The sequence below is a fragment of the Artemia franciscana genome, chromosome 7 (genome assembly GCF_032884065.1).
Source record: "Artemia franciscana chromosome 7, ASM3288406v1, whole genome shotgun sequence".
Taxonomy (NCBI): Eukaryota; Metazoa; Arthropoda; class Branchiopoda; order Anostraca; family Artemiidae; genus Artemia; species Artemia franciscana.
Genome location: NC_088869.1, coordinates 38,791,160 through 38,818,895, shown reverse-complemented (window position 1 = coordinate 38,818,895; position 27,736 = coordinate 38,791,160). Strand labels below are relative to the sequence as shown.

Below are 27,736 nucleotides of genomic sequence, written 5' to 3'. Positions count from 1 at the left end.
TGGGTTGACAGGTCGAAACTTTCGGCCAGATTTTCCCCATGAAGAAAAAGTTGGAGGGGGATGAAATTTTGCAGGTTTCTTAGTTGGAGCTCGGGCTACGAATGCATCTCTCCCCATCCGTCTGCGACAACTGGAACCGAAGATCGCTTAACATTGTCGTGTGTCGCCTCTTTATAGAGGCACGAGTGTGCCTCCTTGAAATAATGAGCTTGGCAATTCCGGAAACTACCATATGAATAACTAACTGTATATTTATTAAGTTTTTAAAATGCGTAAATTAGTATTTAATGAGCATAAATATGAAAAGCGACTGGGGTCTTCTTAAAGTATACCTGAGATCTCTTTATAGATCAGCTATACATATCCGAATTAAAAAAATTATAATAAATAAAATAAGTCTTAAATATTTCTTGCACTTTGTAAACTTTCCTCCACAGGGAATTATGCATTTAATGAAATGCTTGATTAAATTTACTATTGGTATTTTGGCGAAATGAACAGATATATCAATAGATCCCTCTTCTACTTGCGTATTTAATGATGACAATTACAGCTGAAGTGCATCTGCAATAACTTATTTACTAAACAAGAGCCAAGAGCTCATATGGAACTTGTGACGAGGTCGGAAGAGCATGAGCCAAGAGCTTCTTCCACTAAGCTTCATTACGATCCCTCCACTCTAAGCGTTTTCCAAGATTTCTGGTTTCCCCCTCCAACTCCCTCCAATGTCACCAGATCCGGTTCGGATTTAAAACAAAAGCTCTGAGACACGGGGTTCATCACGACGACCGTTACAAGTTTGTAGATGATCTGTCATAGTGCTCGCTTACATGGTCAAAAACACTATTATAACAAAGCATTTTTCAGACCAGTTATTTGATCAGCTAAAGACCGAATGCTCAAGTCATGATCTTACCATTAACGTAGCCAAGTCAAAGATAATTCGTTTCAACCCTCTGAAGCGGAATATAGATATGCCTCTAGTCCCTTTCCCGATTGTGAACGAAATAAAAATCTTAGGAGTAACTTTCACTAGTGACTGTAGTTTCAGTGCCCATATTAATTTAACCGTCCACAAAGCTAATGCAAGCCTTCAGACACTTACCAAAATGAGGCGTTTTGGGTGTGATATTAAAAGCCTTCTCCATGCCTACACATGTTATGTTCGCCCGTTGCTCGAGTACGCGTGCCCGGTGTGGGGTCCATCTGCTATCCGCACAGCGTATCTATTACGCGACATAGAGTGCGTCCAGAAAAGAGCAACAAGGATTATACTCCGAGACCGTGGCATACCCTACGATCAAGCCCTCGCTAAATTAAATTTATCTCCACTTAAAGTCCGGCTGGAACACCTTATTCACCAATTCGGAAAATTCATCCTAGCCAATAAGAGCCACCGATCTTACTACCCGAACCAGCCCCTCCCAATAGCCGAACTCGATTACGAAATAAACTTGTACCCCCTAAAGTACGAACCAATCGATACGCAAACTCATTTGTGCCTTTTTTCACATCAGTTTTTAATGCTGAGTTGTAGTGTTGTGATTTTTGTTTAAATGTATGATTTTTGTGGAAAAAACTGAATTTAGCTCTAGGCTACGATAGTTTTTAAATATACCGATCTCTCTCTCTCTCTCTCTCTCTCTCTCTCTCTCTCTCTCTCTCTCTCTCTCTCCTCTCTCTCTCTCTCTCCTCTCTCTCTCTCTCTCTCTCTCTCTCTCTCTCTCTCTCTCTTCTAAATATCAAATTTTATTAGAACCGATAATCCGTTCGTAAGCTAAAAATACCTCATTTTTTCTAATTTTTCCGAATTAACCATCCTTCCACTCCCCCAGATGGTCAAATCAGGGAGCGACTATTTATAATTTAAACTGGTTGGGTCCCTGATACGCCTGTCAACTTTCAGCAATCGCTATATTGATCACGTATCTAGTTTCGAATTTTCTTCATGTAAAAATTGGGGTGGTCGGGGATTCAAACCTGAGAGCTCTCGCACTCTAAGCGAGAATCATACCCCTAGTCCACAAGCCATACTCAAGAAGAACAATCATTTGTTTTATCGGCAAATAAAATTCTTCTCAACTATCTTGTTTGCTCTCTCTCCCCCCCCCCCCCAGATGGTCGAATCGGGAAGAGACTTTCTAATTTAATCAAGTCTGGTCCCTGACAAGCCTGCCAACTTTCATCGTCCTAGCTTATCTGGAAGTACCCAAACTAGTAAATCCCCTTACATCCCAAAAAGTACAACATGTGCTTATTCTTCCCACCAAGTTCATCACGATCTCTACACTCTAAAGATTTTCCAGATTTCCGGTTTCCCCAAATTTCACTAAGATCTGATCGCCCGTTGGTAAGTTAAAAATACATCATTTTTCTACTTTTTCCGAATTAACCACCCACCCACCCCAAAGAGAGCCAATCCGGTCTGGATATGTCAATCACGTATCTCGGACTTGTGCTTATTCTTCCCACCAAGTATCATTACGATCTCTCTACTCTAAGCGTTTCCAAGATTTTCGGTTTCCTCCTCCACCCCCCCCCCCTAATATCACCATATCTGGTCAAAATTTCAAATTAGAGCTCTGAGACACGAGGTCCTTCTAAATATTAAATTTCATTAAGATCCAATCACCCGTTCGTAAGTTAAAATACCTAATTTTCTAATTTTTCTGAATCACCGAAATAGGTGCCCCCAACTCCCCCAAAGAGATAGGGTCCGGTTCAGTTATGTCAATCACGTATCTAGGACTTGTGCTTATTCCTCCCACCAATTTTCATCCCGATCTCTACACTCTAAGCGTTTTCAAGATTTCCAGTCCCCCCACCCCAACTCCCCCCAATGGCACTGGATCTGGTCGGGACTTAAAATAAGACGTCTGAGTTATGAGGTCCTTCTAAATATCAAATTTCATTAAGATCCGATGACTTGTTACGTAAAATATGTAATTTTTCCGAATTAACCCCCCCTCCCCAAAGAGAGCGGATCCGTTCTGGTTAAATCAATCACGTATCTAGGACTGGTGCTTATTTTTCCCACCAAGTTTCATCCCGATCCCTCCCCTCTAAGCGTTTTCCAAGATTTCAGGTTTCCCCGTCCAGCTCCCCCCAATGTCACCGCATCCGGTCGGGATTTGAAATAAGAGCTCTGAGACGCAATATCCTTCTAAATATCAATTTTCATTAAGATCTGATCACCTACTCGTAAGTTAAAACTACCTCATATTTTCCAAATTAACCGTTCCCCCACTCCCCCCCCCAGATGGTCGAGTCACGGAAATGGCTATTTTCTGGTTATTGGTCTGGTCCCTGATACGCCTGCCAAATTTCATCGTCCTAGCTTATCTGGAAATGCCCAAACTAGCAAAACGGACCCACAGACCAACAGACCGACAGAATTTACAATCGCTACATGTCACTTGGTAAATACCAAGTGCCATAAAAAACATAATCACGGTCTTTACAGCGCATACAATTCTGCTGTCCTTCACAGCACTTTCAATCTATAGTGGTAAGATCGTTATTTTTACTAACTAGAGACGCTCAGCAATGACAAGGGGAATTTACGTTCAGAAAAATTTATACTTTAATGGTATCAAATGAAAGACTTCCTAAGGGAAAGGTAAATCAACCTAGGAACAAAATTCCACTGAAAAATTATTTTGGAAATGGTTATAAAGATACATACCTGTATTCAGAAAAGAAGCGGATAAACAGGCTATATAAAAGTGGTTGTTTTTAGTTATGTCGCAGAAAAAAACGTATGAACATTTTAAAAATTTTCCTTCAAGTTTTCACAAGCAAATATGGCATACCACATGCAAGCAAAAAGGTGGTTCCTAAGCTTCTGTATCTTGGGAGCAAAACATTTTATTTTGTGCATTGAACACAATCAAATTATCCCGAATTAAAACAAGAGCTAAGAGCTATATGGTATGAGCTCTAGCAAAATTCTAAGGATCAATAGATTGCTTTAAAAGGAAAATCAGAGGCTTAATGCCGGTCCGAATTTAAAATAAAAGCTCTGAGTCCCAAGGTCCTTCTAAATATCAAAATTAATTAAGATCGGATCACCCACACGTAAGTTAAAAATACCTCAATTTTTCCTCTCCCTTCAGCCCCCAGATGGTCGAATCGAAGAAAACAACTTTGCCAAGTCAATTTATACAGCTCCCTGACAGGCATACCAATTTTCATCGTCCTAGCACGTCCAGAAGCACCAAACTCGCCAAAGCACTGAACCCAACCACCTAACTCCTCAATGAGAGCGGATCAAGTCCGATTACGTCAATCACGTATCTGCGACATTTATAAGCGTTTTCCAAAATTTACGGTTTCCCCCTCCAACTCCCCCCAATATCAACAGATCTGGTCGGGATTTGAAATAAGAGCTCAGAGACATGAGTTCCTTCAAAACATCAAATTTCATTAAGATCCGGTCACCCGTTCTTAAGTTAAAAATATCTAAATTTTTCTAATTTTTCCGAATTAACAACCCCCAGATCCCCCAAAGAGAACGGATCTGTACAAATTATGTCAATCTCGTATCTATACTTGTGCTTATTCTTCCCATCAAGTTTCATCCCGATCTCTCCATTCTAAGCGTTTTCCAAGATTTCCTGTTTCCAAGATTTTTGTTTCCCCCCTCCAACCCCCTATGTCCCCGGATCCGATTCGAATTGAAAATGGAGCATCTGAGACATAAGATTCTTCTATATATCAAGTTTCATTAAGATCCGATCACCCATTCGTAAGATATCTCGATTTTCACGTTTTCCAAGAATTCTGGTTTCCCCCTCCAACTCCCTTCAATGTCACCGGATCTGGTCGGGACTTAAAATGAGAGTTCTAAAGCACAAGATCCTTCTAGATATCAAATTTCATTAAGATCTGATCACCCGTTCGTAAGTTACAAATACCTCATTTTTTCAAAAAAATTCCGAATTACTCCCCCTCCCCCAACTCAACCAAAGAGAGCGGATCCGGTCCGGTATGTCAGTCACCTATCTTGGACTTGTGCTTATTCTTTCCACCAAGTTCATCCTGATCTCTCCGCTTTAAGCGTTTTCCAATATTTCCGGTCCCCCTCCCCTAATGACACTGGATCCGGTCGGGATTTAATACAAGAGATCTGAGTTTCAAGGTCCTTCTGAATATGAAATTTCATTAACATACGATCACTCTTTCGTAAGTTAAAAATACCTCATTTTTTCTACTTTTTTTAGAATTAACCCACCCTCCCCCCCAACTCCCCCAAAGAGAGCGGATACGTTCCGGTTATCTCAATCACGTATCTAGGACTTGTGCTTATTTTTTCCACCAAGTTTCATCCCAATCCCTCCACTCTAAGCGTTTTCCAAGATTTTAGCCCCCCCCCCCTCAATTCCCCCCAATGTCACCGGATCCAGTCGGGATTTAAAATAAGAGCTCTGAGACGCAATATTTTTCCAAATTTCAAATTTCATTAAGATCCGATCACTCCTTCGTAAGTTAAAAATACCTCATTTTTTCCAATTTTCAGAATTAACACCCCCCCCCCCAACTCCTCCAAACAGAGCAGATCCGTTCCAGTTATGTCAATAATGTATCAAGGACTTCTGATTATTTTTCCCACCAAGTTTCATCCCGATCCTTCCACTCTAAGCGTTTTCCAAGATTTTAGGTTCCCCCTCCAACTCCCCCCATGTCACCGGATCTGGTCAAGATTCAAAATAAGAGCTCTGAGACACGATATTCTTCCAAACATCAAATTTCATTAAGATCCCACCACCCGTTCGTAAGTTAAAAATACTTCGTTTGTTTTATTTTTTCAAAATTAATCGGCCTCCCACTCCCCCCCCCCCGATGGTCAAATCGGGAAAACGACTATTTGTAATTTAATCTGGTCCTGTCCCTGATACGCTGCCAAAGTTCGTCGTCCTAGCTTACCTGGAAGTGCCTAAAGTAGCAAAACCAGGACAGACCTGACAGACAGACAGACCGACAGAATTGCGATCGCTATATGTCACTTGGTTAATACCAAGTGCCATAATAAAGGGCAAAAAATTATATTTTCTGACGAATCTCTTTTCCATCTCGGAGCCTATGAAGCAAAATTGTCAAATTTTAGGGGTCAGGCTACTGAGTAGCCTAAGCATCCACAATGAATAATTGTTTGGCGCCATTTTTGGTCCGATATCCCTTGTTGGGCCATTGTCTTTAAAAATGAGCAAGAAGTCACTCTTACCATCTGCAGCAAACGTTACTGGACTATCAAAAGCGAATTTTTCCTTCCAAAAAAAAATGAATATGACATAGATGATGTTCCGTTTAAACAACACAGGGGCGCTTGCCCCACAGCTAACGTGACCATTGATCTTTTGAGAACTGTTTTTGGACACTGAACAGCAAGCTGAAATACTGATGTCAATTAGTTACCACGAAGCTGTGATTTGAAAAAATGGGATTACTTTGCAAGGAGTCCTTATAAGTAAGTGTTATGTTAACCATCCAGAAGTAACTGATGCATTGAAACATGAAACCAAAGCTGCTATCAATGTGAATGGAGCCTTAACAATCGAAAATTTAGTAAAAGATTGCACCGATCAGATGGGGTACTGTCAAGGTAGCTGTAGCAGTCATTTGAAAGGTTTCATTCATAATTAAACCGTCCAATCTTTCTATTAAAATAAAGTTTGAATAAAAAGTTTATTGACTTTTTTCTGTGTCTGATTTAAATATATTTTTTTTTTTCATTCTAGAAGCATTTTTTCATGAATATATGCAAAAACAGGGTTCAAGTACCTGAATGCTGAATTAGTGCCAGCAGCTGACCTCATGTCATCTTCCAAATGATCGCCCTCTTTAGCAACTTTTGCAGCAAATTGACGGACATCTTCTAGCATCTCCTGCTCACTAGGTGAAACTGGAAAAACTTTTCACCCTATTAGGCACGTCAAATAAAATTAAAATTGGACAGTTAGTTAAGTCTAAAAACAAGACCTGAATTTCATAGCAATTACATCTCATTTCTGATGTCACTCAATGTTTTGAAATTCTATAAAGTGCAAAAACAAACAAAATAAAAAATAAGTTTCAGTTAATCTAAATAATTTATTTGTCTGATAAAGGCTCAAATACAGGGCTACTTAAAGAGAGAAGGGGGTTATGAACTGCCTCGAGGAAAAACTACCTAAATGTCAATGTCAGTAACCTAAGCCATATCATGAAAATTTTGTCTATGTCATGACTTCTGAATTGTGCCCCATATTAAAATTCCAATTTATAAAACCCTTGAATGTGTCATATATTTATTGGCATTACACTTATCAAACAGTTCGTGGTAACGAACTATAGTAAGGAGCGACCCGGCTCAATAGTAACCAAAACTCTAAAAAATGGAATTCTGATACCAATAGCTACATCATAAGAATCGCATTTTAATGCTGGTTTTAAATATATAAGTTTCATCAAGTTTAGTCTTACCCATCAAAAGTTACGAGCCTGAGAAAATTTGCGTTATTTTGGAAAATAGAGGGAAACACCCCCTAAAAGTCATAGAATCTTAACGAAAATCACACCATCAGATTCAGCGTATCAGAGAACCATACTGTAGAAGTTTCGAGCTCTTATCTACAAAAATGTGGAATTTTGCATTTTTTGCCAGAAGACAGATCATGGATGCGTGTTTATTTGTTTTGTTTTTTTTTGTTTTTTATTTTCCCAGGGGTGATCGTATCGACCCAGTTGTCCTAGAATGTTGCAAGAGGGCTCATTCTAACGGAAATGAAAAGTTCTAGTGCCCTTTTTAAGTGACCAAAAAAATTGGAGGGCACCTAGGCCCCCTCCCACGCTAATTATTTTCCAAAGTCAACGGATCAAAATTTTGAGATAGCCATTTTATTCAGCGTCGTCGAAAAACCTTATAACTATGTCTTTGGGGACGACTTACTCCCCCACAGTCCCCGTGGGAGGGGCAACAAGTTACAAACTTTGACCTGTGCTTACATATAGTAATGGTTATTGGAAAGTATACAGGCGTTTTCAGGAGGATTTTTTTGGTTGGGGGGAGGGATTGAGAAGAGGGGGATATGCTGGGGGAACTTTCCATCGAGAATTTGTCATGGGAGAAGAAAATTTCTATGAAGGGAGAGCAGGATTTACTAGCATTATTTAAAAAAAAAGAATTAAAAAATAAATGTGAAAAAGCTTTTTAAGCTGGAAGTAAGGAACAGCAATAAAACTTAAAACAAACAGAAATTATTACCCATATGAGGGGCTTATCTCCTTCTAATACCTCGCTCTTTACGCTAAAGTATTTTTAGTAATTTCAACGATTTATTCTACGGCTTTTGTGATTCAGGGGTCATTCTTAATAAATTGGGATAAAATTTAAGCTTTAGTGTAAAGAGCGAGGTACTGACGAAGGGGCGAATCCCCTCATATATGTAATAAAAACATGAGAATACAAAAGTTCTTTACGTAAGCTAATTTATAAGTTACGTAAAACTTTTACCAATAAAAAGATTCGTAAAAAATTAAAAGTTCTAATTGCCTTTTTAATTAACCAAAAAATCGGAGGGTAACTAGGCTTCGTCCCCCGCTCTTTTTTCCTCAAAATCATTCGATCAAAATTATGAGAAAGCCATTTAGCCAAAAAAAAAAAAAATAATATGCAAATTTCGTTTTGATTATTCCTCTGCGGAGAGCCAAAATCAAAACATGCATTGATTCAAAAACGTTCAGAAATTAAATAAAAAAAACAAGTTTTTTTAACTGAAAGTAAGGAGCGACATTAAAACTTAAAACGCACAGAAATTACTTCGTATATGAAAGAGGCTGCTTCCTCATCAACGCCCCGCTCTTTACGCTAAAGTTTTTTACTGTTTTAAAAAGAAGAATTGAGAGAAAGAGTCAAACTTTAGCGTAAAGAGCGGGGCGTTGATGAGGAAGCAGCCTCTTTCATATACGAAGTAATTTCTGTGCGTTTTAAGTTTTAATGTCGTTCCTTACTTTCAGTTAAAAAAACTTGTTTTTTTTATTTAATACAAAAAAGGGATGGGGCTGGACCCATTTTCCAACATCATACTGAAGATTCCTCTCCCCTCCCCAGGAAATTTGAACAAATTTAAGCCTAAAAAGTATTCCTTCCCGCTAATCCAATAAAAAGAGGAGCACTATTATGATTGTTACTGTTCAAACCAGACATAAATCCACTAAAAAATATATGATAGTTATAGTTCTGAATCACAGTAGTGTTTTTTGCAATAGCTCAGTCCAAATTTTTACATGATAAGTTAGACAACAAAATAATGAGAAAAAAGAAACATTAATTACACATTTTTCCTTTATCCTCAATGAATAAAATCAACGTCTGTGTTATTATTCATAAAGATTTCAGTCAAAATACAATTATATGCCTCTACAAATGGAAGCAATTAAAAAGATCTGAAACAATAAAGTCTATACGCTATCCTAAAAATATACATTTCATGGGGAAAGCTACAAAAAGTACCAAATAATCATGTCAAACTTAAAAGAAATGGAGACTTTTTTTGGATGATTGAAACTAAACTAAATTGCTTTGGCTATATATGTGGCAGCTAACAGATTTAGCTACCCCACATATAGCCAAAACAATTTGGTTTCAGTTTCCATTTCAATCATCTAAAAAAACGTAATTTTTCTAAAGTTTTAAATGCTTCATTAGTACTTTTTTGTAGCTTCCCCCATAAGATTTATATTTCTAAGATAGCGTCTACGCTTTACATAACCACCCAAAGAAAAAAAACGTGAAGAAGATGTAGTGCAAATTCCTTGGTACAATTGCCTCTAGTATTCACTCAAATGGAACAATTTCTACCTCCAATAAGCTTAAGATTTTAAAATACTCTTCAGTTTAACAATATACGACAGATAGTTTAGTGTTTCTAGTCTAAATAAATGCAACAAAAACCCACACTTGATGCAACACCTCAAATATCAATACATAGCTGTATCATGACAAAGTGATAATTTTAAAAAGCATTAATTCTTTTGATATATAGACATGTCTCCCTTTTTTCTGACATTGTCAGAAACACAGTAGCACATTTTCCAATTCCAAGGTAAAACCAATTTTCAGAACTGATTTTGAAATATAGTTGCATCCAGGATGTGATTAATCACTGCATACTCTTTTTTAACTCACTGTTTTAGCTGAGTAACCAGTAAGGAAAGTGCATTTAGATATCTCCACAAAGAGAGAGGGATTGGAGGCACTTCCATATTCCATATTATTCCTAAGGTGTTTATACTAAAAAGTTGAGCATAAACCTGAATGTTTTTCACATGTTTCGTCATCTCATACCCTCAAAGTATCAGGCACAATTATAGTGTTGTTACCTTATAGCTACATAAGCTTACTTTTTGACATGTACTATTCTTATGCACAATTTTTATTTGAGTTGCATTCAGTCGTTGTCAGGATACACATATACAATCAGATGATGACTACTAATATTAATTGAATATTTTTATACTTTGTTCCTTGAACTTACACATTTACAAAAATGTTTATAGCCTAAATACCTCCAAATGCATGAACCTAACAGTAAATACTCACCAATTTCCTTTTTGATGCAGCTTGATGGCATAGGTGGTAATACTTTGCTCTCAGTCAGCTTTTTGAATTGCTCTAGAAAAGACCCATCATTGCTAAACTTCAGCTTAATGGCAGGAGCTGGATTATTTGAAGATACTTCTGTGCTTGAGCTTCTGGTTTCTGCACATTCATTGCCACTGTTTGAATTACATGATTCTTTTGATATACCTCTGCAATAAGTGTAATTATAAACCTTTTAAACTGAGTCAGCAGCATAAAACCAAAAAGAGAACAAAAGAGATAATAATTCAGTCATTGTTAATGACATTTCTTCTCCCCTTTTCAATAGAAGGAACATCTTTCTTCATACATGCCATGCTTGAACCCATGTTTTCATATATGACAACAATCAACTAGGGTGCACAAAAATAAGGTTTTGTGGTTTCCACCCCATAAAGTCATGCATTACTTAGTCTCTGACTTTATTACTGGGCAAACTTTGCCTCTTTTCCTTAATGAGCCAAATAAAACATAAGATAGAATTCCCCTGTATCCTGTGATAAAATAATAGAGCAGCTTAGCATAGAAAGTAGTGACAAAATAATTGAATTCACCTTTCATATTAGAGTGGCTTTCAGAAGCAGAAAACACTGATCCTTGAGCAAGGCAAAAAAAAATAGTAGAGGCAAGCCATTTGAAAGAAAACTGTAATCATTTTGTGTATTTTGAACCGAAAATTATGTAAATAGGAACAGAATAGCTTTTCTTAGAGTGGTACAGTTGTTTTGTTAGATGAATAGAGCATTCAGGAATTGACCTTTAGCCTAAATAGTAGTAGTCAAAGGGTTTTAATCTTATTACCTAAGCACATAGCCTATCATCAAAAAGTGCATGAGCCATAGGTTCTAGGGGATTCAAACTGACCCCCCCCCCCCCTCTATGTGCAGGTGTGAAATTAGGTTTTCAATTGACTCTTAAAACTTTTATTTGTCTGTCAAAAATAATTTCCAAGTTAGTGAGAAGTTTAGTGTGATGAAGTAGGGGAAAGAGAATAAGTAAGGATAGTAAAACGTTTTTTCAGCCAATAATTTAGGGTGTTGATTCATTTCCAAGTTTCAATGAACACTTTTGCAAATATTTCCCTGAAAAACACACAGAATATAATACTTTTTTTCCTGATATACACGTCCTAATGTTTCCCAGAAACCCAGCTAGACAGAATGAAAATCCTCAGGCAATATTCTGTGAAAGATGAAGGTGGGTCCAAGAGGGCAAGGTAACTGCGCTAGCATAGGAATACTTTACTTTTGTGCCGTTTTACCTGCGACAATTATAAAAACTGTTGATAAAAAAAAGAATAATAGTACAAAAAGAAAAAAATACAAGTGTACATTTAGTAAGCTTAAAGTATTAATTCAAGAAACTTTAACATTGCTAAAATTAATGGGAGGAGAGCAAACAATATCAAAATACAAGGATATAAATATGATCTCTAGAAGTTATTTTTTTGTAGAAAGCTATGGTGAAACTTCGACTTGGAAGTTTTTGTCATTTGAAAAAGTTTGGAAGAAACTTTCAGGAATGATCTAACAGCCTAAATTATGGCCAATGAAGGTGTCTTCAAGCTCTTACTAAGACTCTTGTTCATTAGAAAATAGACTTGACAACATGTCAAGGGATTTTTAGGGGTTAAAAAAGGGCCCAAAGTGGGAAGGAATTTGGATTGCCATTCATGGTCAAAATATTCCTTTGCCCACGAATCAGAAACTGTGGCAAAATCACCCAAGAATCGTCATATTCATGAGCCTCAGAAGGAACTCAATTTCCCTGGAGACAGGTTTTCTTTATTTTTTCATATTCTTTTGTTCAAACTTTTAGTTGTGTTTATTAAATTTTGACCAAAGCAACCTAGCAAAAGTCAACAATTCTTTGAGAATAGCAAAGCTTTTGGGTTTGCCTCCATATGTGTTTAATTTGTCAGTCACATACAGCTTCGCATTCAGGATTCTTTCTGATATGGAGGCTCTGTCTGACAGAAGAAGTGTTCCTGAGAGTGAAAAACCCTTTTCTACTTCAGCACTGCTGTGGGATAATGTCAACAAAGCTTTTACAAGCATCAACAAAAGCGTATACTTTTGCCTACCGAAAGCAAAAGTGTATAGATCATAGAGAAGATTTGATGCCAGAAATGTTTTACATGTTATGGCATTGGTTCTAATGACCTCTCAGCTTGCAGCAATATCTATTCACTTCAAACACTGTCCAGCACTTACTCCTAATGAGGTTTCTCAAGCAAGCACAACTATATCTGACAGACTTCTAATCCTTTCCTTTTTGTGGGATCTGGGCACCTAAGCCCTTAGAAAAAGCTATTAGAAGAGATGGGGTACTTCTTGATTAAGTGTTTGGCAGGTGCTTTGCGTCCTTCAGCGATACCCATGTCTTTCTGCTAAGGTGAGTTTCTGAACATCAAACACAAGCTCAACCTGATCACCTACAATAGTGTTCTGCAAATAGCTGTCCAAGTTCACAAGGAAAATGGTAGAAGTCTTATCAGCAGACATGAGAATGTCAGCTTTCAGAAGTCTTGCCAAAACAGTAAAAATCAAGGTTTTCAGCTTGGGATGAAGAGTGTGCACAAGGGGTTCATTCTTCTGAAACGCTGCTATGAATTTCGTAAAAAGCTCGGATACACAAATTCAAGTTCTGCAGACAACGTGACATTCTTCAAATGTTTCTTTGATGGCACATAATGCAAAACATACTTCAAGAGTGCTGACTATTGATCAATTGCTTGGCAAACAGCAGAACCCAACGTCTGTCACCTTGTTGGGATGTTCTGAATGGAACTATTATATGGGAAGCCTTCCTTTTTCTGGCATTCTCTCAAAACATATTTTTATTTACTTATGTTGCAAAGTGTATTTTTCACTATATTCACTTCTTCAATGTTCATTTCAGAAAAGCAAATATTCTTAAAAATAAAATGAACATTTTATTATAGCAAAAAGAGGAAAACTTTCTGACCTTATCACTAAGGGTTGTGATTTTCTTCTTTTTGCTCTCTTTTTTGGCAGTCCAGACTTACAGAATTTTTTCAAAATTTTTTGGAGGGCCCTTGCCCTACTTCTAAGCAAGGACTTTAAATTCCAGGCGGCTTAACTGGGGCGAGGGAAGAAAAACTTGTAACTAGTTTGGACTCATACAATTTTATCATATAGTTTTACCATATGATTTTAGAGCCCATATAATTTTATTAACTTAACTTGGCAACAGTTTTTGCATTGATTTCAGTTCATTGAATATGTTAAATCAAATGGAGGAAAAACAAATAAGATTTTTGGTTATTTGTCAAAAAACAATTTGGCAAAGTGGGGACATTTCATCAATAAAACTGATAATGTGTGACCAAGAATCTATAAGTTGAGACTTAACTATAAGGGTTTGTTGTGATTGATTTGAAGAGTGCAACACCTAACAGGAAGGAGAAGGATCCGCTCCATCCCCTGGATCCACCAGTCCAACTGGTAAGGGTTAAGGACATGATCAAAATCTTGTGATGAAAAATGAATACACAGCTTATGCAAAATTAATCAGTAGACATTTTAAGATGTTGCTTTGGAATTTGAAATTATTTCCTTTTTTTGCAAGCAACAGCCTATTGTCCACTAGGTTTTTACATTACCTCTCTAGCTCACTGATATAAGTACTAACTAAATCGAATTTTGAAACAGTAAAGAAAAAGTGACTTAAGCAACAATTTCAAAGAAAAAGTGACAAAAAATGACAGGCTAAAATAACTGAAAGACAGACTGGTATGGTTCATTTTATTAAGCACAAGAAATGACAGACTGGTATGGTCCATTTTATGAAGCACAAGAAATGAAGTACAAGAAACTATCTACCCTTCAACATTAAAACAATATGACCACTCCATCCCACCCACCCTATAGGCCAATGTTACTCTCTATCCTTGAATGACATGACAATGTGACCTGTCTATTGCACCCACCATAGACCAATTTTATACTGTTAATAGTTACCTATGTTTACAATAGTTAACAGACATTTTGGCCTCAGCCAAAATCTTACACTGTTTTGTTGTTTCTTTCTGAACTGCAGTAACATAACCAAGAGACCAGTACAGCCGGATTTGCAGAGAAGGTGTATTACCTAAAGAATTTTTTTCAAATATATCATTTTTTCAGCTTCAGCTTTCAATTATACCATGCTCTCAAATAGGGATTTTTAGGGTAGTTAAGGAACTTTCTTCATAAAAAGCAACTTGGAAGGGAATTCAGCCAAAAAAGGGACATTAAGGACTTTTAGGGACTAATTCCAAGCCCTGTAAGACCCATATTTGGGATGTAGATCACTTTCTAAGGGTTTTATTTAGCTGTCACGCCATGTTTTAAGTTCACCAAGAATTTGGGGCCCTGAAGGGAAAAAGGAGTGGAGGTGGATAGGCTACCTTAAAACCCCTGCTTGGGCTCTTATTTAGATTGAAGACACATTCCTGAAAGGTTTACTTGAAACTATGGAAACTTGAAAACTATGGAAAACATAGTTTTCCATGATGACTTGAAAACAAACTAGGATTTAAAGAAAGTTACTAGCCTAGGATGTACAATGCAGATTGTGAAAATAATAACGACTTTGTTCAGTTTTTTTTAATGCATTTTATTTAAGAAAAAAGTGTTTAAGAATATCAGAAATGATTTGTAAATTCATACAAATCATAAGAAATTCTCCCATTTCTTCAAAAAAAAAAAAAAAAAAAAAAAAAAAAAAAAAAAAAAAAAAAAACTCTGAGTGGAATAGGAAGAATCAAGAGGAAAGCACAATTTCCAGGGCCCATTACAACATTTTTTTTTTTTGTAGAAACTAGCCTTGCCTTGAAAAAAAAATGTAAAATAGAAGACAGAAACTAAATAAAATGAAAATGTGGGTGAGGGGGATTTTGAGAAACTCCTACTAACTTGTAAAGTTATTGAGCAAGGTGAATAAAAGATGTTGGAACAAACCAACAGCTTTTTTCAAGCTTCATCCCTTCTCTACTTGTAAGACTTGAAGGAATGTGTGGACAATTAGAACTAGACCTATCTTAATTTATAAAAAATGTCTATATGATTTTGGCTTAGAATCAGCTTTTCTAAAACTGTATGCCTTGATAAAATAGTTCCCTAAAATTGAGCTGGATTCTAAGCCAAATTTATTTTTGTAAAAGGTGCCCATTTTTATATAATCATCCAAACATAAAAGATCAACAAGTTTGTCAAATGGTATGGAAGGACTGTATTTATCAGGAGGCAGCTTAAGGTGAATTTTCAGCCTTGAGTACATGTCTCAGAAAGCACTAATGACTGACATATTCACTCCTTGCTTTGCTACAAACAAAAGTATGACAGCATGCACCAGTGAGGTGAACACCTGAAGGGCATCATGTCCAGCCAAAACAAGCATTCCACTGCTATTATCTACATTAATTAACACATTTGCTGCAGTAAGAGCACCAGAACACCACTAAGTCTTGCTGGAATCCAAACTGACATGGAGGGGCATTACATTTTTGCTTAAATTAGTCAATAAACAATAGCTCTAAAAACTTGTACTGGGCAGTAGACATGGTTATAAGGTAGAACAAAATAATTGGTTGTTGACTTTTCTTTGATGTCATAAAGAAAGATTTAAGGGAAATGAGAACTTCCTGGGAGGGTGTACAGAGAGAAAATCTGAATAGATTAGAATGGAGAAGCGTTCACAGCTGTGTTGGCCTCAGGCAGCTTGGTGCTGTGGTGAGTTGCTAGTAGCAGTAGTATATAAGGGAACATTGGGGTGTTATGGTGCATTGTCAGGGTAGCAACTAATACATGGTAATACCCCCAGTACTTATCCAGTGCCTAATCTCTGACAGATATCTTGATTAAAAAGTGTCTTGCTATAATCCTTGAACTAGGGCTGTTGAGAAGGAACAGGTTAAGAAAACAATCCTTGCTTTGTAATATGAATAACAATTATAGTTCAGACATTTTGGCAGCAATTGTACTATACTTTACCCTCCCCACCCCTCCTAATGTGCAAATGTACAGCCTGACTTACGGTACATATTTTCTATTGATTTTGCAATACACCACTCTTGTTTCAACCTGTCTACCATAAATTGAATCAATGTTGAAACAATCAATAAATGGCAAAATGCAGGGAAATATATAAGCTAATTTGTGCTATATATTTCTGTACCTTAGGAGGAGGGTTTGGGCAAAGTATAGTAGAATTGAAATCAAAATGTGGTAACAATAATTATTCTGTAAATTTGGAAGTAAAAACTGTCTTCTTAACAGGGGATATATCCAGTGGATAGTGACTAAAATTTTCTATTCTATAGAACATTGAAAAATATCCAACCATACTTAAGTTTTGCAAAAATTATCTAATGGTAATTAGAAAGTCCTTTTAGGCTAATAAGAAATTAGCCAACTAGATAAATAGCTGAAACTTAAAAGAAAAATAATTTTAGCATACTAGCCAGATAAAACTAAGCACAAGAGCCAACATAGTGTCTCTAACTAGGTAGATAATGCCTTATCTTAACTCTTCTGATATTTATTTAACTAGGGATATGAATTAAACTTTTCAAGCAAACTAGTGATAATATCCAACTAACCAGATAACTTTTTTTCTTCAGCATAGTAGGAACGTCTAACTAGGCATACAACACTTTGTCCTAATCCTTCTGATATATAACAAACTAGACAGATAAGTAAATTCTCTAAGCCATTTGGTGATAATATCCAACTAGTTGGCTTGTAACTTTATTCAGGCAACTTAGCTAGCATTGCCTATACCTATAATAAATTTCCTTTAAAACATGAGTTATCACCTAGGAAGATTGATGTCACTGCTTTGAGTAAGAGAATTAATTATAAAATAATTATCTGGCTACTATTATCCCCAAACTGATCAGAGAATATTTTTATCTGCCTAGTTGATATATATCAAAGAGTCTAAGACATTTTATTATCTACTCAATTAGATGTTCATGGTGTGGCCTTAGTTTAATCCTTACCCAACAAGGTAGCTAAAGGTGTAAGATTCTTAAAAATAGTATTATCTATCTTGCTTGATATTTTATCTTGATGCTAAGTGTGGTTGGATATTATTTTTACATTTTTAAGAATATCCATTGGGCTGCCTTCCAAATTTTTTGTACTAACCAGATATAATAAAGCATAAGAGCTAAATTAGCCTCTCTAAGTAGGTGAACAATACTTTATCCAACTAGAATTTACTTATCTGCCTAGTTGGAAAATATAATATAGGTTAGGACAAAGCATAATCTAACTAGTTAGACATTCATACTTCACATAAGAGAAATAAATATCTTGCTAGTTGGATGCTATTATCAAATTGCATCTGGGTCATGGACCAATATGCTTTGCTTTATAGGTGATGTTACCTGTAAGCAAGGCTACTTTATGCATTTTAGTTTGCCCCATGGAGGAGGAGGGTCAACCAGAAATGAATGCACTTCTAGAATTAGCATTTCTAAGTGCTATAGTATGGAAACTACGCTGCTTTGCAGCCTAGTTTCCAGTTTAGACAGCTTTTGATGAACTAAACAATTACTGACATGATTTTGGAAGAAACTAAATTTCAGCTGGGGGAGGACAAGGTCTGGGAGGGGCACTTTCTCCCTACACCCTAGCAAATTAAACCCCTGTTTGAAAACATCAAATGGTAAAACTTTATTTTTGTCAAAAGCTGTCTAAACTGGAAACTCTGCTGCAAAGCAGCATAGTTCCTATACTATAGCACTTAGAAATGCTAATTCTAGAAGTGCATTCATTTCTGGTTGACCCTCCTCCTCCATGGGGCAAACTAAAAATGCATAAAGTGGGCAGGTTTTGAAGCAGAGGGAAAAGTTGGGGTTGTACAATATGAATGAAATTATATTTCAAAACTAATTCTAGTTATCACTGGTAATTTTTGTATAGTAAGAAGTCAAATGATAATTTAACAATTCACATATCCATTAATGTGAATATCCAAGATGGTTCACTTTTACTTTCAAGTTTAAACTAGCCATTGGTTTGAACAAAACAAATGCCCAATTTTGCTTAAAGGTAATATTACCTAGAGCAAAGCATATTAGTCCATGAGCCCTGCAGGCAGTGGGCAAGGTCGTATTTTATTTTATTAAATAAATAAATTTTATATCCTATATTTATTTATTATTAAATAAAAATAAAATACAGACCTCACCCCACTGTGCACAGGGCTCATGAACTAATATGCTTTGCTGTATAGGTGATGTTACCTGTAAGCAAGGCTACTTTATGCATTTTAGTTTGCCCCAAGGAGGAGGGGGGCTATCCAGAAATGGATACACTTCTAGAATTAGCATTTCTAAGTGCTATAGCCTAGTGCAGAAACTATGCTGCTATGCAGCATAGTTTCCAGTTTACACAGCTTGTGATGAAACCAAACAATTACTGACAGGATTTTGGAAGAAACTAAATTTCAGATGGAAGAAGACAAGGTCTGGGTGGGGGGGCACTTTCTCCCTGCCCCCTAGCAAATTAAACCCCTGTTTGAAAACATCAAATGGTAAAACTTTACTTTTGTCAAAAGCTATCTAAACTGGAAACTATGCTGCAAAGCAGCATAGTTCCTACACTATAGCAATTAGAAATGCTAATTATAGAAGTGTATCCATTTCTGGTTGAGCCTCCTCCTCCATGGGGCAGACTAAAAATTCATAAAGTGGGAAGGTTTTGAAGCAGAGGAAAAAGTTGGGGTTGTGCAATATGAATGAAATTATATTTTAAATGCTAATTCTAGTCATTACTAGTAGGCTAATTTCTGTATAGTATAGTATATTTCTGTACTGTATAATATATAATTCTGTATAGGCATAGTAGGAAGTCAAAAGATAATTAAAAAACTCATACTTCTATTAATACTAATATCCAGGATGGTTCACTTTTGAGTTTAAATTAGCCAGCTGTTTCTGAACAATTGCAATGGTGGGCTAGATGTTGTGACATTGGTCTGTGACAAAATTTGAACTGGTGAATCAGAGCAATTAGTTGAATATTACAAAAGGTAGGCAGTGCAATGTCTAATTTTGATTACAGGTAACATTACCTACCAAGCAAAGCATATTAGTCCATGAGCCCTGCAGGCAGTGGGGCAAGGTCTAATTGGTTAAGCCTTGTTTGTTATGGTCATGATCTTTCATCATTGCAATCCTATTTTCTGCAGAAATTGCAGTTAGTCAAGGGCAAGGTTCATTGGTGTTAAAAGTTTGAAGGGAAGATATTTTTTTTAATTAGGCCTACTACATATAGCTAGATTCTGATGACTACATATTGTTTTCTATGTCATTATTCATTCATATTGCCCAACACCAACATTTCCCTTGGCTTCAAAACCCTGCCCACTTTACAAATTTTTCGTTTTGTTGAAGGGGGATTTTAGAAAGCTAAAAAATGGACACACTTCTGTAATAATGACAAAGAAACAATATACAATCATGAGAATCTTGCTATATACATAAATATGCATTTTCAAAACCTTGTGATGAAAATAAAGCTTTCTTCATCAAATCCCTCAGGGATAGGTTTTAGCACATATTTATTTTTACTTTAGCCAAGAAACAAAATTAAGCCTACCTTTTAGCATGGAGTTTGTTAAAAAACTGTTCATTTTTGTCTCCCTTATCTAGTATATCCAAGCTGTTTCCCTTATAATGATTTTTTTGTTGAATTTGTAGCTCAATGTCTCGTTTTCTTTTAGGAGCCAAGTCCATCTTGTAACTTCAATATTCTGTTTCTTCTTAAGTTCTGCAACGACGACTATAACGATACAGAAAAGTGGTAAACCTTCGACAGGAAAAACTTAACGTTTATTATATTCCATTTGTTTTTCAACATCAAAACTTCACACTCGCGGAATTTTTTCAAGTATCTATAGTTTGATTTTACAGTGATTCATTTAGGGTTACCAACCGGTGAAAAAAATCACTAGATTCTTGAAGAAAATTGCTATATCAGCACACAAATCACTAGACTGTAGAGTGGATATCACTAGAATTACAATAATCTTTATCACTGTAATAGTAATTGTTTTATTTCTTTACCATGTTCTATCTACAGGCCCATCTACTGGAAGGGGGTAAAATTACCCCCCCCCCAAGATGTTTACAAATACCTTTAGATTGACGTTTTGTTTTTTCAGGCGAATATTACCTGTGAAATTTTGAAAAATGCCATGTGTATCTTTATGCAGAGAATAGAGCAAAATCCTTGCTTCTTCCCTGTATTTTCCCGAATTGGTACCCTTGGCTTATACCCTGGTCACTAAAAATTGGCTATCAGTGATCTAATCGAAAAACTTGCATCTTATTTTTAATTTTTTTTGCTTGTCGATTCAGAACCCCCGTTTTTTCCCAAAAAACTATAGAAATTATTTTCTTTTCACTCTAATTGAGCTTGTATACTTACTGGGACACCAGCGACAGTTTTGAAAATGGTATTTTTATATTTTCATGGTAAAGATTTATCCTACCCGTCACAAATTTCAAGAAGCATCGGTCTTATCGCTTCTTTTATTAAAAAAAGAGGTACTTGTTAAACATATGGAACACACCCAAGAAGTAAAGTTATGTTAATCCTGACTAAAATATGCCAAAATATGATGAAAATATAATATAACAGATTAGTAGCACCTCCTTCACGCACAAATCGTTTTTCCAACTCATTCATCTCTCTCTTTGTATCAAAGTATAACAATTGTTGATTTAATCCTATTTGTCTTCTGATTTTTTTTGTCGTTTGATTTAATCCTTTTTTTGTAAGCACAAGTGCCATTTAGTTTTATGACTACGAGAGATTGTGCAAATAAAACCGATTCTATTCTATTCTATAATAATTTAGTTTATATATAGTAATATAATTTGGGCTACATATTTGTACTTTAGGGGGACAGGTAAGGATAGAGTAACCCAAACTCATACAAGTTGCATACAGTCATGCAACTTCCCCTCTTTTACATGCATAATTTCTTATATGAGGAAAAGGGGGATATTTGATTTTGGGTGTGCTCGGAAGGGCAAAGTGCATTAACTTTAAATAATGTTGAAGGGCATGTCAAACTAAATCAAAAGATAATAAGTACATCCTGTATTTCAAAAAACATATGTGCAATATCAAGAAACGGCTGAGGGTTTTAAGTTTAAATTATCAGGGCATGGTGAGGGGATATCAAAAAGTGATAATTCAGTACCCTATCCCATTTCTTTTTTAGGTGTTGTCCAATCAAAGATAGCTAATCAAAATCTTGAATAGCCATCTTATTCAAAATAATCAACAAATCAAATACATATTCATCTAGGGATGACAAAACTCCCCACAGCCTGTGGGGCAAGTGTTGTACGCTATATAAGTTGCCCATTATTTATTAATAAGGTTGGCCATTGGAAAAAAGGGGGTATGTTTGATCCCGAGTCTCCAAAAAGGCCAAAGGCATTAATGTAAACTTCTAGAAAATATTGTGGGAGATGGTCAAAAAGTCAAAACACACTACATGCAGGAGGGTTGTCTAAAAGACGCAGCAACTATAGTTAAGGCTGGCTAAGGGCATTAAGTTAAAACTTTAAAGAGATGTTGAAAATGAAAAGAGGGCAACTGGTACCTCCCTCTTGCCATTTTAGATGCAACGCTTAACACTGAGAGAAACCTTCAAAAACCTTCTTATTCAAAATAGTCTCAAGGTCTTATACCTAGTCTAAAAGCCATAAAGATTAAATAAACAATCGTCGCAAACATACAGATAACAGGTAGTTATATAAATGAACAAATCTTTATCAAAACCTAAAAGACGTTTTAAATGATTTCATTTTTTAAGTTTGATAAATAACAAGTTATATGACTTTTTAGATTAAATTAATTATTAGATTAGATTAATTAAATTAAGTTTTTTAAATTAATTTCTGTTTGTTTTTATTGACATAGTTTTTTCCATGGAAAAAGAATATAATGTCTATCCTTTCGTTTTTCTCTGTAAGAAGTCATACTTTGGCTTGTTATTTGTATGTTGAACAAACTTTTTCAACAATTTTTGACAATGTACACCCATTTGAAAATCTTGACACAAATGGTATTGTTTAATTTAGTTTTATACCTCCTCTAATTGACCTGAAAAATAAAACTTAATACCTTTCCCCAAAAATTATGTCTATCCTCTTTGACGACCTGCATATACTTACACTTTTTTGACTTGGTTAAATTGTAAGAGCACAAGTAGTAAAAGTAGTAGCCCTTAAAATTTAAACTTGATAACCTTAGTCATTCTTGGGATGTTGCTAAGATGAATTATGGGCAATCAGCATATGCACGGTGCCTTTTGATTTAGGTTTAAAGGAACAGTTGTTTTTAAAGTATAATCGGCAAATTGCACAGCTGTGGGGGGTTGACACATTTAATATCCCTAGACATATAATTACAGGACTGTTTAACTATGCTGAACAAAATGACTCTCACAAACTTTTGACTGAAAGTGTTTGGAAAATTATGGGTTACAGAGGAGGACTGCTTGCCCTCCATTCACTGTTGGCTCCTAAAAAGGGCACCAGAAATTTGAATTTCCAATCGATTTAGCTTCTTTAAAAGTTGTAGTTATATTATTAGCTATGATTGAGTAGCGCTGCCTATAATATTGCTTATATACCTTTTTTAAAACCTGCATGCATATAGTCTTTTCGTTTAACTGAAAGGGTTCCATTGCAACTGATTCCCCGTGTAACTGAACGCCAAGCAACTGAACCACTGTGCAACTGTGCCCCTGTGCAACTGATCCTTCGTGTAACTGAACCCTCGTCCAACTAATCCCCATTTAGCTGAGCCCTCGTGCAACTCAACCCCCGTGCAACTCAGCCCCATTTTACTAAATCCCGGTGTAACTGGACTCCCGTGCAACTGAACCCCCGCATAACTGGACCACCGTGCAATTGAACCACCATACATCTGAACCCGTGTGCAATTGAACCACCGCGCAACTGAACCCTCGTATAACTGAACTGCCGTACAACTCAGCCACCGTACTTACATTGGGTAAAACTCAAATTAGAATCTTTACATATCCAACCTTGTTGGAATTGTTTACTTTTTAAAGTCATGATATAAATGACTTTTATGATGATTAATAAAAAAGCTCTGTTTTGTTGTCACAAAAACAAAGAAAGTCAGACGTCACACACTCTTAAAGCCATATTTATTTCTCTTTTTTTTATGTCTGTTAATGGGGGTTCCCTTCGCCCTGTCACTGTCAAGGCGTCTAGGCGTTAACCAAACAGAAATTGTTCTGTATGGGAAGTGGCTGCCCCCTCCTTTTCCCATCCTCAATATCTTGCTCTTTACGCTAATGTTTGTTCAACGTTTTCCCCAGGTTTTTAAAGAACGACTCCTAAAAAACAAGTCTTTTTAGAAGTGCTAAGACCTTTAGCGCGAAGAGCAACAAATTGAGGAGGGGTCAATCGCTTCATGTAGCAAATAATGTTTGTCTTGAGTTTTAATCTTGCTCCTTACTTTAAGTTGAGAGCCCTCGTTTTTAAAATTCAATTTCTATAATAATCTATAATATGACGTTGAAAATTTTGACGCAAATAGTATCGTTTAGCTTTGTTTTACAGCTTCTCAAGATGATGCAAAAAATAAAGCTTAATACCGTCCCCAAAAAATTCTATCTATGCTCTTTGGCAACCTGGATACATTTCCACTTTTTTGATTTAGTTAAATTGTAAAAGTAGAAATAGTAACAGTTGTAGCCGTGACCGTTTCAATTCAATACCCTCAGTCGGTTTTGGGATATTGCTGAGAAATCTTATTGGCAACCAGCATACACTCCGTGCCTATTGGTTCAGTTTAAAAGCAAAATTTATCAAACAGTTCGTAGTAACGAACTGTAGTAAGGAGCGATACGGCTCAATAGTAAACAAAACTTTAAAAAATGGAATTTTGATACTAATAGATACATCAAAAGAATCAGATTTTTAAGCTGATTTAAAATATATAAGTTTCATCAAATTTAGTCTTTATTTTCAAAAGTTACGAGCCTGAGAAAATTTGCCTTATTTTGGAAAATAGAGGAAAAACACCCCCTAAAAGTCATAGGATCTTAACGAAAATCACACCATCACATTCAGCGTATCAGAGAACCCTAATGTAGAATTTTCAAGCTCCTATCTACAAAAATGTGGAATTTCGTATTTTTGCCAGAAGACCGATCACGGGTGCGTGTTTATTTATTTTTTTTCTTTTTGTTTTGGTTTTTCTTTTCTCCAGGGGTGATCGTATCAACCCAATGGTCCTAGAATGTTGCGAGAGGTCTCATTCTAATGGAAATTAAAAATTCTTGTGCTCTTTTTAAGTGACCAAAAATATTGGAGGGCACCTAGACCCCCTTCCACGCTCATTTTTTTCCCAAAGTCAACAGGTTAAAATTCTGAGATAGTCATTTCGTTCAGCATAGTCGAAAAACCTAATAACTATGTCTTTGGGGACGACTTACTCCCTCACAGTCCCCGGGGGGAGAGGCTACAAGTTACAAACTTTCACCAGTGTTTATATGTAGTAATGGTTATTGGGAAGTGCACAGACGTTTTCAGGGGAATTTTTTTCTTGGAAAGGGAGGGGGGTTGAGGGGAGGGAGTTACATTGGAGGATCTTTCCATGGAGGAATTTGTCATGGGAGGAGAGAATTTCCATGAAGGACGCGCAGGATTTTCAAATATTATTTAAAACAAAAACAATGAAAAGATAAATATGAAAAAGTTTTTTCAACTGAAAGTAAGGAGCAGCATTAAAACAAAACGAACGGAAATTATTACGCATATGAGGGGTTCATCTCCTTCTAAATACCTGCTCTTTACGCTAAAGTATTTTTAGTAATTTTAACTATTTTTCCTACGGCCTTTGTGATTCAAGGGTCATTCTTAAAGAATTGGGACAAAATTTAAGCTTTAGTGTAAAGAGCAAGGTATTAAAGAGGGGGCGAACCCCCTCATATACGTAATAAAATATACGAATATGGAAGTTCGCTACGAAAGTTAATTCGGAAGTTACGTATATTTTTTATTAATAAAAACGTTCGTAAGAAAATAAAAGTTTTAGTTACCTTTTTAAGTAACCAAAAGATTGAAGGGCAACTAAGCCTCCTCCCCCACTCCTTTTTTCTCAAAATCGTCCGATCAAAACAAAGAAAAAGCCATTTAGCTAAAAAATATATATATAAATTTCGTACTAAGTATTCATGTGCGGAGAGCCAAAATCAAAACATGTATTAATTCAAAAACGTTCAGAAATTAGATAAAAAAAACAAGTTTTTTTTAACTGAAAGTAAGGAGCGACATTAAAACTTAAAACGAACAGAAATTACTCCGTATATGAAAGGGGCTGTTCTCTCCTCAACGCCCCGCTCTTTACGCTAAGGTTTTCACTGTTTTAAAAAGTATATTTGAGAGAAAGAGTCAAACTTTAGCGCAAAGAGCGGGGCGTTGAGGAGGGAACAGCCCCTTTAATATACGGAGTAATTTCTGTTTGTTTTAAGTTTTAATGTCGCTTTTTACTTTCAGTTAAATAAACTTGTTGTTTTAATCTAATTAGTTTTAAAGCACAATGGGCAAATTGTATAACTGTGGGAAGTTCAAAATATCCAATATCCCTATGGACGTAGTTACTGGACTGTGAAACTATGCTGAATAAAGTGGCCCTCAAAATTTGAATGGATGTGTTTGGAAAATTAATGGGCTTTTGAGGAGGGCTGTTTGCTCTCCAGTCACCTTTGACTCTTAAAAAGGGCAGTAGAACTTCTACCTTTCAATTGAAGTAGCTCTTTCAAATGTTTGAATTATATTGCCATCTATAATAAAGCAGTGCTGACTTTGATATTGCTTATATGCTCTTTTGAGAACCCGCAAGCACATAGTCTTTTTGTTCAATTGAAACTCCCCTAAATGTTCCATAAAACTTTCCCCTTAATATCCTTAGTGTCATTACTTACAGCAATTGTATTGGTAGTATTAATAGCATGCACTTAGTACCTTCTGGCTAGTTCAAAATCCACCACAAATTACCCTTGAAGGTCTTACTTAATAATGTAAGCCATTCTTGAGATATGGCTGTGTCACTCTTTAACAATATACTTGCTCATAGGTCATTTTGATTTAAATCAACATTCGCCTAAATATTTCTTGAAAGCTTCTCTTTAATACCCTTAGCTTGCGTGGAAGCAAAAGGTGTAATAGCAACAGTAGCATTAATAGCAGTATGCACATAGTACCTTTGGTTTTCTTCAATATCCACTTCGACACACGCTGAAAGTTTCAATTTAATACCATAAGCCGCTTCTGAAGTTTCGCTGATTCGTCCTCTTGACAACCTGTACAGGCATAGTGTGTTTCAATTTAGTTGATCACAGTTTCAATATTTCGCAAATTTTTTGCCTTGATTCCCTTAGCTTTATTTCCAGAGTTGTTGTACCAGTAGTGATAGCCGTAGCATTAGAAATATTATTGCATTTTGGACAGTAAAACATCCCTCTCATCAAGTTCTGGAAGTTTCCACTCAATACAATTAGCCGTGGCTATAACATTGCCGATATATCCTTTTGATAACCTGTATTTCCATGCACTTCCTGAAATCTTTGTCTTAATGTTGTTAACCTTACAAGTAGTTACAATAGAAGAAGTATTTGGGGTAGTAGTATATGTAACAGCGGTAGTAGTTTTTGCAGTAGCGTGAATATATTTCCTTTTGGCCAATTGATCTTCAATTGAAATCCATTCTTGAGATAGACCCTTTTGAAAATCTGCATGCACATAGTGTCTTTCGATTTAGTGCAAATTTACCCTCAATATTCTCTGAAATTTTCACCTTCATGCTCTTAGAACACCTGAACACCTGAGTGACCTGAACACCAGTGATATAGTAGTAGGGATAGGAGTAGGAGAAGTGGCAGCAGTAGTATTGTTATATTAGTAGCAATAGCAATAGCGGTAGCAGCAGTATTAATAACTATAGTAGCGTCTACACGTTGCCTTTCATTTAGACCCCTTTATGATACCCCTAAAGTTTCATCTTGATACGGTAAGCCGTTTCAAAAATATTGCTTAGGTATTCT

At 36.1% G+C, this 27,736-nt stretch overlaps 2 protein-coding genes across 2 annotated transcripts in view; both read right to left on the bottom strand.

The window, feature by feature from the left end:
* Positions 1–6,881, bottom strand: part of LOC136029688 (SURP and G-patch domain-containing protein 1-like) — a 41,598-nt gene extending 34,717 nt beyond the window's left edge. Inside the window, exon 1 of the mRNA XM_065708192.1 lies at positions 6,781–6,881. Within this exon, the coding sequence (XP_065564264.1) occupies positions 6,781–6,881 (101 nt within the window). The remainder of the gene's footprint in view (positions 1–6,780) is intronic.
* LOC136029255 (uncharacterized) lies at positions 6,781–20,395 on the bottom strand. The gene is made up of 3 exons (XM_065707489.1): positions 20,233–20,395; positions 10,580–10,788; positions 6,781–6,919 (listed from the first exon to the last, which is right to left on the bottom strand). Exons 1-3 carry the CDS (start codon positions 20,367–20,369, stop codon positions 6,915–6,917), a joined length of 351 nt encoding a protein of 116 aa, XP_065563561.1. The 5' UTR covers positions 20,370–20,395; the 3' UTR covers positions 6,781–6,914.
* Between the last annotated feature and the right edge of the window lie 7,341 nt (positions 20,396–27,736).

Coding starts and splice junctions, on each gene's coding strand:
- LOC136029255 (XM_065707489.1), bottom strand. CDS start 20,369: ATGGACTTGGCTCCTAAAAGAAAACGAGACATTGAGCTACAAATTCAA. Junction 10,789..20,232: donor AACAAACTCCATGCTAAAAG/GTAGGCTTAATT, acceptor CACTTATTGCAG/AGGTATATCAAAAGAATCAT.